General features: G+C 40.9%; 1 protein-coding gene across 3 annotated transcripts in view; it reads left to right on the top strand.

The window, feature by feature from the left end:
- ARRDC1 (arrestin domain containing 1) overlaps window positions 1–13,919 on the top strand; it is a 201,869-nt gene that overhangs the window by 139,288 nt on the left and 48,662 nt on the right. Inside the window, exon 8 of one of the 3 annotated variants that reach the window (XM_029611469.1) lies at window positions 3,444–6,569. The exons of the other annotated variants lie outside the window; for them this stretch is intronic. Within the exon in view, the coding sequence (XP_029467329.1) occupies window positions 3,444–3,508 (65 nt within the window). The 3' untranslated portion in view covers window positions 3,509–6,569. Of the gene's footprint in view, window positions 1–3,443; window positions 6,570–13,919 lie in introns of those variants that run through there. 3 annotated transcript variants of the gene reach the window in all.

The raw sequence follows: 13,919 nt of genomic DNA, 5'->3' as shown, positions 1-13,919 counted from the left end.
CAAACCACTGCAGTTCAACTCTGTGTGGTACCCTTTAACACGGAAAATCACTGTTCGTAAAGAATCCCACTGATGTTCCTAAAAATATATACCCACAATTTTAACTCTTATCCTGTAGACCCTCAGTATGAGCGGTATGGGTGTAGTTTAATTGAATTTAAAGGTTAACATTCAGTGAACTTGCTGGCTTTATAATATTTGCATGCTCTGTCATTATGGTCCCACCAGACCTACTCAAACATAAAATCAAAATCAATACACACTTTTATATAACCCTCATGAACCGAACCAACAAATAAGCCTTATCACCATAACTGCACACCAACTACTATAACTCCATCACAGTGAATGCTGTGCATGTGGACCACCACAAAATTGCCAGAATTTAAACACACCTGTAAATTTGGGCCACATCAGTTGCTGCTGTTCTATAAAAGATACCCATTTTACTTCACGGTTTAATCGTGCACATGCACGGCGTTCACTACGATACAGTAGTTGGTGTGCGTGTTATGGTGATAAGACTTATTTGTTGGTTCAGTTCATGAGGGTTATACATATTTGTGTGTGTTGATTTTGCCTTTAAGTCTTTTGAGTAGATACGGTGGGATCGTGATGAGAGAGCATGTTAATTTTCAGTCTCTTGTATATAGTTTACAAGCAGATACTAATCTTTTGTAAAGCCTGCTACTATATCATTTTATATTGTGAACCGTTATTTATATTCATTGTAAAGCTATTTGCTATGTTATGTTACACTGTGAACCGAGGTGATGTTTTGCTACATGCCCCGGTATATAAAAATTCTTTAAATAAATAAATAAATATTATAAGCCGGCAAGCTGACCGAATGGATGGCAGCATGATATCCGGTAAGCCTCAGCATCATCGGTATGAGTGTAGTTTAATTGGATTTAAGGATAAGAGTTAACATTTTGTGTGCATATTTAGGAATATCGGTGGAATTCTTTATGATCAATAATTGTCTATTTCTGATTTTCTTAATATTTTCTTTTATATATGTTTCTAACATTGTTTTTTTTTTTAATTTATGAATGTTTTGCATTCTGTGAACCGCTGTGACTGTATTTTATAGAATGACTGACTCTATACAAATAAAATGTTAAGAGGTACCACACTGAGGTTGAACTGCATTTCAGCCTTGCTGTGAGGAGTCTTTTGGATCATTGTTTGGCCACGTTGTAGCAGCAGAGTGGTTCATTTTTTTTTTCCCTCTTGAAGAAGCTGCGTCTGAAACAAGTGGGCCCTGTATCTTAAATGTATGAACATGATGTTTATTTGTTTATATATATCATGTAATGTAATATTCTTATGCTATATGGTGAGAATAAGTACATTTTTTTAAACTGATAGTATTTGATGTATAATAAAGTGTTTTTATATGATAAGTTTGTATTAAATTTGGGTTCCTTTTATTTTGGGTATATATACAATGGCTTGCAAAAGTATTCGACACCTCCCACCAAAAAAGTCAGCATATCTGTATGGATTACAAATGACATGCAGATTGTCTGACAATGTTTATTGCAAACCAATATGCTCTTAAAGTAAATTTTAAGTCACAATTATTTCTCTGCATTTTTTGTAAAATAAAATTTTAAACTGAGAAATGCTGCTTGCATAAGTATTCATCCTTTTCAGACTAGTACTTGGTAAAACCACCTTTTGCTGCAATAATAGCTCTAGGCTGTTGGAGATAAGTTTTTACCAGCTTTGCAAGCTGTTTAGGAGTTTTTGCCCATTCTTCCTGGCGGATTTGCTTTAGATTATTCAGGTTTGTTGGATGATTCTTAATGGATTTCAATTTTCAAACAGTGCCACAGATTCTTGATTGGATTGAGATCAGGACTTTGACTTGGCCATTGTAGAACATTTTGTTCAACCACTCCTGTGTTGCTTTGGCCTTGTGCTTGGGATCATTGATCTGCTGAAAGGTGAACTTGTAAGTTGTTTTTAGTTTTTTAGCAGACTGAAGTAGGTTGTCCTGCAGTATCTCACTGTATGTTGCACCATCTATCTTTCATTTTTAGCAAGATGCCCACTCTGTGCTGAGGAAAAGCATCCTCGCAACATGATGCTGCCACCCCCATACTTTACTGTTGGGATGGTGTTTGCTGAGGAATGGGCAGAGTTAGGTTTGTGCCACACAATGTTTTGAATTTTGGCCAAAAAGCTCCATTTTTCTCTCATCTGACCACAAAACCTTATCCCACATTTTAGCTGGGTCACTGATGCTTTCTGGCAAACTCCAGATGTGGTTTGATTTTTCTTCAGTAATGGCTTCTTTCTAGCCACCCTCCCATGCAGTCCAGTTGTATGCAAAGCTCTTGATATGGTTGACTGGTGTACCTCATTCCATTCTCAGTCACTGAACTCTGTAGGTCCTTCAAAGTATGTGTGGGAGGCCAACACAGTCTCCTTGCTCTGATGCTGAGTTTTGAGGGATGGCCTTGTCTAGGCAATGTCTGGATGGTATGATGCAGCTTCCATTTCCTCACACTTGATCCAACAGTGCTCACTGGGATATCCAAGCACTTAGGAAAAGGCTGCAAGATACTATCCATCTTGCGCATGTCTATAACTTTAATTTCCTTAGAATTCTCTTTTGGTTTTCATTTTCACAGCTTTCCTTCAGATTCACAGCCTGACCAATGGTACTGGAATTAGGGGGTCTTTTATCCAGAAAAGCTGACTCTTTTTTTTTTTTTTTTTTTTCTTTCTCTTTAATGATTCACAGGCCAGTTGTAATATAGCACATAGAAAAAAGGGGTTGCCAATTGTTAGGGCAATATCTTTCATCTGTCTAAACTTGGTTTCCACCATACAGAGGATGAATACTTCTGAAAGCAGCATTTTTCAGTTTTCAATCTTTATTTTACAAAAAATACAGAGAAATAATTAATTGTGACTTTGAAAATTTACTCTAACAACATAGTGGTTTGCAATAAACATACTGTCTGGCACAATCTGTGCATCATTTGTAATCCACACAAATCTGACTTTTTAGGGGGTTGAATACTTTGGCAAGCCACTGTATATGGTGTGAGGAATCTGCATGTACCTTCGGATGTTGATTAGTTCCTGTTAGTTTTAAACTTTACATTTACAAGGATAATACAAAGAAAATTCAGTTCCTATGTCAAAATCTGTCTAAATTAGAATACATTTCTTAACATGCTTGTCACTAGCCACATCAGAGTAGATCTCTCTTGAAAACACATTCTAAGGACCTAGAAAAGAATGTACAAAGCTTCTGTTCTTTGGGGAATTTCTGTGTACAGATTTGTCTTTAGAAGCCCTTAGCAGAATCTTGTCAGAGTAGCAGTTGCTATTTTCTGGAAGTCTCTATTGAAGATGTCTTGACTCTCATGATAGGCTGTTGTTGAATGGCTAATTTGTACTCCTTTGAATGCCTTATGCAGAAGCTCCTCCCTCATATGAACAAAGCTGCAGCAGCGCCAACTCCAGCATCAGCAATGGGAACTAAGCTCCCTGAGAGCTCGGATCAATCCGTTGGGCGAGCACCATGGTTTGCCTTCTGCGAAGTCTGGTACGGAGCAGTGTCTCCAATCCTAAACCATTAAGTTGCCGGTGGAGTCTGTTTCTGAGGAAGTCTCTCCAAGGATTTTATCAGATGGCACTGGGGCTGTAGAGGTGATGGCTTCATATATGGCCTCTGCCGCTACTTCTCTCTCCTGTTTTGAGAAATTTGGGGCTGTGTCCCCTAAGAGACATACCCACTTTGCACTGTGTAAAGCTTCAAGAATCTGTATGGCAAGTAACACCTGTCCTGTATCGATCATGGTTTCCCTGTGATTTTGTTCTTGTGATCTTCTGGGTGTAGCCATGTTTGGGACAGTCAACTTAAATTAGAGCTTGGAACTAATTGGTGTATGTGATATCTGACAGCTTCTTTTTACCAGTTCTAAACATATTGATTCCCAGGTATGTTGAAGAGGTTTCAGATCTAAGCTTATAAAAGTTAAGCAACAAGAAGTCACATTATTCGGTGCAGGCTGTGTGTTACTGCCTGTGTGTTAAATGCTGTACAAGTTTTGTTTTTTTTTTTCTTTTGAGGATTCTTGCACAATGTTCTTTAGCTTGTTGTATAGATACAATTTTAATTACTGCTTACTGTTCAAAGCACCTGTGATGCCTTATTAAAAACTACTGAGCTACTGTGTATACGTACATAGATCTGAGGGACTGACCGTTTGCTCACTCATTGTATGTTGCACTTCAGTGCAAAATTTTTTTTTAATGTACAGTGACTGGAACAAGGTAGGAATTAGTTTTACTATAATGGCAGTGATTGCACTGCAGAACCAAAAACCTCAATTGGCCAGTCAGATTATGGGACATGTTTCCCCTACAAACCTTTTCCATCTTAGAAGGATGGTAAATCAGAGTTACCAGAGTGGTGCTGGAGGGGCTACAAGAGCAAAGACTAGCATCTATCTGGTTATGTGATGCTGCAGAGCAAAGATGTTAGGATTGCATATGCATGATTGCTCAGGTTTCTCAGGTTAACTTTTATTATTATTTCTGGACACGGTTAATGCTCTGTCAGTTCTGGAGCTAATGTCAGACTATTAACTAGTATCTCTTGGCAATGGCTGTCCTATTGTCTTGCATTGGCTCCAGAAATCATCTCTTAGCTTTATTTTATTTTGTGCTCTTTTGTGTACACTAACTCCAAAAAGATTCTATCTGATAAACTGAGCAGATGTAAGCTGGAAATCTGAGTAGCCACAGTGACTTGCTTAGCAGTGGGACACTTTCAACATCTGATTGCTTGTTAATGGAAGACTAATCTTATGCCTTCACTTTTAAGCTGTAACTGTATTTCAAACTTTAGACAACTGCAGTTTGTGTGATTAGTTTAATATTATACAGATCTGTGCATGATCCTGTCCTTTTGATGCCTAACTACTGGGAATAGGATCAACAAGAGGTAGCAAGACACTGGTTGAAGGACTAACTTTTTTTTTTTTCTAAGCACGTCCACAGGCTGCAAAAACTGGCAAGAGGGAAAAGCCACCTATGGTTTAATAAGAGGATTTAAAAAAAAAATTTTTTTTAATAGATTCTCTTGGAGTGTTTCTCATTTTGCTGCTATCTTCCTTTGTGGCATTCTGGATTATTTACTTTGCCAAATTTATTGCAGTGGGACATATGTTTGTCCCCCTACAGAAATATGTGGAAGCAGCAGCCACGGTGTATGTATGGAATTCTGTAGGCCAGTCTCTCCTTAACTGTGAAGGCAGGAGCATATACTGATCTGAAACTATTATAGGTAAATTAAGCAGTACCCTGTCACCTAACCTTTGTCAGCATTTTTAGATTTGGTGGCAGGATAGGTGTGGATACAAACTGGTAAGGCAGTGCCATTCTGCGCTTGCTTCCATGCACATCTGAACCAGAAGTTAGAGCAGTAAGAATCTAAGTTGACTTAAAAAGAAATCATAACCTACCTCTCACTTTCTTGCAGGGCATCTGGACTTGCAGAATAAGTCAGTTTGTATTTTCTTATTGGCTTTTTTTTCCAACCTTTTGGTTATTCATGAAACTCCTGTTTCAGAAGGCAATCTAGAAAAGCCAATGTCTATCTTCAGCACTTTAAAACCAAACTAACCAAAACCAGAAGGGACCTCCTATGTCATGTTTACCCTGCTGCAGGCTCTCCCCCCTTCCCCTGCTCTTTTCCAGCCTTGCTTCTGCTCACACCACTCATTCTGTGCTGGAAGCGATGCATATAACTGCATTTCCCTCCAGTTTTACATCTTTGTATAAAATAACTTCAGGAATGGTGAGCCTGAACTTCAGTTGGTATTAGTACAGTAGTAACCCACCTTCATCACTCAGTCACTGCAGTAGAGACTGGTTTCAACAAGCTGCCTGGTTTCCCCTCAACTTCAGTGTGAAAGCACTTGTTCCATTGGCTTTCTTTTCATTAAAATTGTGAAGTAAATAGTTTTTACTGAAGTCCTTGAGTCACCTATGGCTCCAGATCCGCAGATGGGTATTGCCGAGTTAATGGGATTTCTCCAGCATGGGGTCCCTAAGGGCAAGTGTGAAGTGCCCCAAGTCTGAGATGCTTCAAAAGGTGGCTTGATCACCCGAGGGAGTGTTCTTAAACACTGATGGGAAAAATTCCTTTTTCTTGGCATCAGAAAATACCTTTTGGCTTTCTGAGAGGGAGAAATCCTTCAGTTTGATATGCAGAAAAAGAGGAACCAGCAGCTTGCGTAACCAGTGTTTCTGGCTGGCAAGAAATAAGCTCTTGCCTTTAGGATGGGCTGATTGCTGGTCTTTCTCCCATTCAGGACTGGCCTAGTGGGATGCCTTGGAAGTTGGTTGAGATCTCTGGGGAACTGGCACCCCGTTGCCTGCACTCATTTGGGGCAGGAGATAAGGCTGATTGTTGCTAGCTATTGTAATGCCTACAGATTTGTATCTTCACTTTTTTTTAAACTTTTTTATGTGTATATGAAATCTACTGTATTCAAAATTTTAATGATGTATTTAATAAATTATTTAGACAAACATTTTCTTGGATGAGATGTTCTGATTTTTTTTTTTTTTTTTTTTTTTTACCACTTACCTGCCTTAGAGACACCTGCTGAAGTCACAGAATAGTGGGGAGACAAAGAAAACATTTGGAGACGATAAGATGGCTAGTGTATTCTTTTGACTTTGTGTGAATGTGTCCCTAGTATCCTTGCTTGAATTTTAAGTGTGGAAAGGGCAGAGAAGGACTTTCTATTAACATTCAGAGCTGTGATATGCATTGGGTAGGAAGGAGACACCTGGTTTAAAAAGGATTCTAGGTAAAGAACTAAAGGTGAATTTGCAGTGTAACATTGCTTCTGCTCTAGTTCTTGCTTGTAATATGCAAAATACCCTCTTTAGGATGACCCCTCATGTGGGGATGGGAAGATTTCCTCAGAATTGGGTTTCACATTTAAGATTTCATGTAGAAGGTGTTTGGGATTTCCATAGCTCGTTTGTTCACCTCTTTATCTCTGACAGTGTGTAATGTTTGTAAAGATTACAGTTCTCAATTCAAATGTGAGATGAGGAATTTTGACCAAAAGATGGAGCTGATGGATGTCCTGGCAAATCAGTGGGGAGCCCTGCTGTCCTCTAGATCTCATTTTGATACTGGCTTATTGTCCATTATGTTCCTCTCCCTGAGGTCTGTATCTGTGCACACGTGTTAATGTGTAAACTGCCTTGATTGTTGAAAAGGCAGTATATCAAACAATTAAACTTAGCCTCTTGAACTAGTTAATTTTAGGACTACAATGAAAGCATTTATCAACCTTAGTAAGGTGGCATCATGGCTACTGTTAAACAGTAGTGTGCAGTTGCTGGCCAACTCAAGGATGAAAATGGAGCCACAATCAATGTTGGGCAGAATATTTTGTAATACCCATTGGGGGTGAGAATACATGCTAAGGAATGAAAGTTCATTAATTCCAAAGGAAGCAAACCCCAGGAGTGTTTCTTTATCTTAAGTGTGCAAATTAATTGCATGACATCCTTCCATAATTTGGACAAGAACAAATATTCAGCTAGAGCACTCCACTGTCTGCACTCTGTCTGTCTGGGAGGCTTTCCTGTATCTATTTATTTTACAGTTCACGACTACTGTTTCCCTGGGCCATGGAGTCTCCTTATCTGGATTATAATTCTAGAACATATGCAATTCTGATTGGTAAGTCTGTAACCAAATTATCAGCTTGAACATTTAAGCCACCTGCTTTTTGTGCCAATGTAATAAGCTGAGCATTAAAACTGCATTGAAATTCAGCACAATTTGTACATGCTAAAAAATCTTAACACCAGATGCAATAAACAAATCGTATGCTGATGATTTGGGAGGTGGTAGGGTCGGGTGGGGGGGGGGGGAAGTGTGTGAGCACAAAAATGTGCACAAAGAAAATGCATGACAATACATAAAATCATGATTTAGACACACAAAAGGCTTTCTGTGCAGAAAACTTTTTTTTGTGTGCAGATCCTGGCCCCAGAATGCAAGCTTCTGTCTGTACACTAAACTAGCCCTGGAAATCTTACTCTACTTCTCACTAAGCATTATGTTTTCAGTGCTAAGAAACATGAATTTAAGCCAGTGTACCTTTTTGCCTTAGAGGATAATAGCTAATGTCTTAAGTACCATTTCCTAGCGTGTAGCAGATGGACTCAGGACCAGTGGGTATAGTGGACTCCTGATAGCAGTTGGAGACGGATCAGATTTCAATCTGACATCAGCCCTAGTACATATACCCCTGCAGGAAGTGCAGCTCTTCAGTATTTTCTGTCTCCATAGCAGTTAGGGACTCTATGCAGGCTAGCACAGCATTAGAGTAATTTTACCAAAGAAAACCAAATTAAGAAGAAATCTTACATCTACAGACGAGCCCCGCTCTCCTGTGGTGACACCCGTTGGGTCCCTCCCCCAGTTGAGATTTCCCGATGTGATTTCCGCGATGCCTCGGGCCGGCAGCCGACCCTCAGCGGGGACCTAGCCCCTGACATCGGGTGAGGCTGAGAGGCAGTGGGTGCAACCTTGAGCGCGGCAGTGAAGGTATTTTTCCCTCTCCCCCTGCAGCTGGAGACCGCCCGGAACGAAACCGGGAAGCGCCGAGACAAGGTAAGGTAGAAATCTAAGTCTCCGGTCTCTGAAGCTCAAGGAGACGCACAGGTTGCCAGCCGGGACCAGTGCCACCGGGTTGATCGGCCCTAGCAGGGCTAGACTCCGGTCAGATCTGAGGGCCCTTCCACATGGAGACCCTCTGTGGCGGTCGCCATGTTGTCCGCGTGGTCGCCGTCACCATTTTGGTTCTGTTCACTGCCCTGTCCACCATTTCGATCTGTGCGCACAGAGGTGATCCGTGCGCACAAATACCTTGTGTATACAGTGCGAAGAGGCCCTAAGGGACCCAAATCATGGCCCCCAGCCAGTACCAGACCCCAGCCATCTCAACGTCTGCAGACTCCTAGTCAGATACCTGGAAAGGTCGGAATTCATATGAAAGACGGACAATCTATTCATCCTTCAGAGCGGGAAGAAGCAAGGGGAAGCAGCCTCGCGAGCAACCATAGCCTGCTGGATCAAAGAAGTCATCAAGGCCGCCTAAGTAGAAGCAGGCAAGCCACCGCCTTTACAAGTCAAGGGCCCATTCTACTAGAGCCCAGGTAGTGGCCTCAGCGGAAACCAAGATGCTGTCACCCACCGAGATATGCAGGGTGGCGACATGGTCCTCCATCCACACCTTCTCCAGGTTTTACCGCCTGGATGTTCAGGCTCGGGAGGACACAGCATTTGCAAGTGCAGCACTAAGTGGGTCACGGGCAGCCTCCCATCTGGTTCGGGAGTAGCTCTTATACATCCCATTGGTCCTGAGTCCATCTGCTACACACTAGCAAATGGAGAAATTACTTACCTGATAATTTCGTTTTCCTTAGTGTAGACAGATGGACTCAGCATCCCACCCACGGCTGCCTTTACTCATGGAATTCTCAGGGGACATCCCTGGGAGCGAGTAATTCATGGAGTGTCGACATTTCTCGGTTGAGGGCACTGGCCGTCTCCAGCTATAGCCAATTCAGCCAGTTCAAATTAATCAAGTTATTCAAACTATTCAGTCATACATATATCCACAATGCTTTTTGAGGAGAATACTCTCATAATTTTCACTCAGTGCTCCCATGCTCTATTTTCTCTCGTTACTTCCATATGTTATTTAATTTTAATTTTTAATCCATTTTTTCCATTTATATATATCTTATATCACTTTTCCTGTAAGGCATCTGATAAAGATGAACAATTCAAACTCTGTTTTATTATTGTTCCAACAGGTTTTCATGTTTTTGATGTTCTTTGTTACATGTAATGCTTTTTCAAGCAAGTTTTATTGTTCAATGTAAACCGATTTGATTTGCATCTAATGCAAGAAGACCGGTATATAAAAACCAAAAATAAATAAATAAATACTGAAGAGCTGCACGTCCTGCAGGGGTATATGTACTAGGGCTGACGTCAGATTGAAATCTGATCAGTCTCCAACTGCTATCAGGAGTACACTATACCCCATTGGTCCTGAGTCCATCTGTCTACACTAAGGAAAATGAAATTATCAGGTAAGTAATTTCTCCATTAAACTTGCATTGGGTGCTAACCTGCAAGCATGTTATGTGCACATTTTCATGTGTGCATAAAAGTCCTTCCTGCATTGATTGTAAACATTGTGTGCACAAAAATGAGCACAACTGCAAGTAATAAGGAACGCTCAGAGTACATAGGTTTGTATCATCCCCCTTGTTTGTGGATTCTTCCAGGATGTTATAAATTTATATGTGAAGCCTTGATTAAATAGTTGTGATTCTTTGGTGTGGGGATGGCAATAGAAGAACCTTTGAAGGTCTGGTGCACATAAACAATACTACATGCCACTTGTCATTGGTAATAGGGGTGTGCTTTGTTTTTCTTTTCATGTTTGATTTCTTTTTTTTTTAATGGTTCAGGGTTTGTTTATTTCAGGTTTCCCTAATTTCGGACTTGGTGTGCGCTAACTGAAAATGTTACTGAAATGTTAGTGTCTCAATTGGGGAAGCAATTTGTTAGCTAAAGATATGGTTCTGCTCTCCTACTGGCTGTCTCCTTGGTTATTTCTTTGTATTGCCATAGTTGCAAGGTGGTGGTGGGGGGGAGAAATGGTCAGTGCCTTGTAACAAATGTAAACAAACAACCTACATAATAGTATCAAGTTCTAGAAAGCAAAATCATGTAATGCAAATGCATATTTTAAATTTGCTAATCCCTTTGTATTTTAGGAAAGGGGCCCTGGCACTTTGGGATATGCACACTTTTTTAATTTCCCGGTGTATGTTTGGTGGGGGGGGTGATTAGTAAGAGGGGAAGTGACAGGTAGGAGAGAGACTGGTTGGGGTGGTGATTGAGAGAGAGGCAGTCTGGTGTGTGTGTCTGGGTTGACCAGTCACCCCCACATCAGACTCCCCCCTCTCTCCAGTCTTTCCTACCTGTCACCCCATACAATCACCCCAATCACTCACCCTCTCACCAGTCACCCCCTTACCTACCAGGGAAATTAAAAGTATGCATATCCCAAAATGGCAGGGCCCCTTTCCTAAAATACAAAGGGATTAGCAAATTCAAAATATGCATTTGCATTATATGCTTTTGCTGACTAGAACTTGATGGTATTATATCACTTGTTTACATTTGTTAGCAAGCACTAGCCATCCCCCCACAAACACCACCTTGGCACCACAAACAAGTAACTAAGGAGACAGTCGGTGCGAGTACAGAATCATACCTCTAGCTAACAAACTGCTCTCTCAATTGATACTTTTTTTTTTAACTTACTGGTAACATTTTCAGTTTGTGCACATTAGCTATAGTTAGTGTATTAACATGACATATCAAGTTTTACAAAATGTTGTCAATTTCTATGTTGTCTCTCCTGAAACAAGATGAAATAGTGTTCCCATTGTCTTTCACTTAAAATGAATGTAATCCCTAATTGGTAATGCTTGTTTGCATAAGGGACCAACTTGGTGGGTGCTTGAACACTTCTAATATCGATAGGAGCCAATAGTCTGGGCTTGAATTGAGGGGGAAATCAGTTCTTCCGTATTCACAAAAAAAACCCCAAACATATTCCCTACCCTATTACATCCCACAAGAGGCAGCAGTGGTAGGAGCATCAAGCTGCATGGGCCCCAAGTAGAGTGCTTACATGAGATGGGAGAATATAGGCAGAGTTTGGGGAGCACTCTGCAATATATTCCTCCAAAAACACATACACTTCCTTCTGCCTCCTAACTGCTGTCCAGGCTTACTGTTTACTCCTTGCCCTTTTGGAGATGTATCAAACCCAGCATGTTCTGCCTGCAGCGGCTTGTGCATGTGGTGCTCAAGGCTGGCATATGATCTCTAGATTTTCCAGGCTATGGGCAGGAAGCACTGTATGCAGCTGTGGCTTTAGGGTTGATATGAACTAGAGCCATTGCCCACATGCTGATAAGACTATTAACAGCTTGACAGCTTTAAGCAGTAAAGCTTTCTGGGAAAGCAGCCACTGCCTGAGCAGCCTTGGGAAAACTACTGAAAGCAAAGCAGCACTAGATGAAGTGGCCCAGCATATAAAATGAGAATACAACACATTTTATTCGAAGAGGACATGGGTAGGGGACTCAGTTGAGAAGAGGGATCTAGCTGGATACATGCTTCACAGAAGCAAAGACAATAGTGTTTTCAATGAGAAAGCTATCGGTGAATTTTCCCACCTGACTTCATAATTATACATATACCCATCAAGACTGAAACATCTGATGTAAACAGGTGTAAAATGTAAAAAAAAAAATAAATGCAAGAATAGTTTTTTTTTTTTTTAAACAAAAAAGACTCAGACGCAAGGCATCATAAGCTGGTTTTTGTAGCAGAATAGCCCACTAAAACAACTATATGCAGAAGTATGACACTGAGGAAGCTTTCATGAGAATTGCTTTTGGCTTTTCTCTGGTATTGGGACTTAAAAGGCTAGAGGTAAGATTGTTAGCTTAAAACTGGGACTACGGAGCTGATGCAGCAGCTCGGATGGACTCTGCATGGGACTGCTGCTGGTTTAGAATCCTTCTCTACTAGGAGAAATGAGGAGATAGAAATATGCTGGTGCTCTGGGAGGACAAGGCAGAGATGATTCAGGCTTGGGAAATCACACAGGCAAGAGGAGTCTAGGCTGCTGAGGAGGAATGGAAAGCTATAAAAGGGTACATGAGCTTTGCTTATAGGAGAGGGTGTTAGCTGGTGAGAAGGATGGGGAAAGGAACTTGGAGAAGAGTAGGTTGGAACGGAATGGGGAGCAGAACCCACTAGGATGGCATTTGCTTTCTCATCTCTAAATATTAAAAACCTCACATGGGAGAGAGGGAGAAGGAAAAGGAGGAAGAAAAGATTAGGAGAGGGGGATTTTGAGAGACTGGTAAAGACTGAGGGGAGGGGTGTGTAGACGAAGGGGGAGAGAAGAAACTAGTAACCTTTAGTGCTTGCCTAATAGCCATTTTGCTCACAGATCCTACCTATCTTCATGTTTTAATCCTCTCCAGATGGTTAGATATAGGCTGGGCAGCCATGCCGTATGACCCCGCTGTGCTTTTTTTGGCTTGGGAAGAGGGAGATTTTTTTGTTGCATTTTGCATACTTTGTTGCTGCAAAAGTTGACTCCTGTCCTTGTGTATGGGGTGGGGGGGTACAGGGAAGGTGGTTGCTGTACTAGAAAGTCCATTCTATGATTGGTGTTCCTAAATTATGGGGCCATACCTAGTAGTAAAGCAAAGAATGAAGGTAAGACCACAAGGTCCTAATTGCATAAAATAATGGGTCACATTTTGTAAGCTTTTAACGTAGCCTAGAAAAAATCCCAAACATTTATTGTACAACTTATGTCAATTACAGAACAATTAGAATAAAATGTGAATCACATTGTACCCATACAATATTCCAGGGATAAGCCAACTCTGGTCCTTGAGTACCACAGGCCAGATTTTCAGGATATCTACATTGAATATGCATATTTGCATACACATCTCATGCATATTCATTATGGATATCCTGAAAATCTGGCCAGTTTGTGGCTTTTGGGGACCAGAGTCTTCCACCCCTGTAATATTTCATCAAAAAATTATATAATCATTGTTAAAACCACTCACTAATCTAACCCTATCTCTCACATAATGCATATAAATTCACACACCCCTCTCTCAGTGCCTCCCTCCCCACTGCCCCCCCCCCCCCCATTCTCAAACCCAAAAAGGAACCCTTGTTTTTCCAGTTTGACTTCATTGGGAGATATTTTCAATCTCCTATA

Source organism: Rhinatrema bivittatum, chromosome 8, assembly GCF_901001135.1.
Source record: "Rhinatrema bivittatum chromosome 8, aRhiBiv1.1, whole genome shotgun sequence".
In the NCBI taxonomy this organism is placed as follows: Eukaryota; Metazoa; Chordata; class Amphibia; order Gymnophiona; family Rhinatrematidae; genus Rhinatrema; species Rhinatrema bivittatum.
The sequence above is the reverse complement of the archived record's forward strand: the minus strand, read 5'-3'. Positions and strand labels throughout refer to the sequence as shown.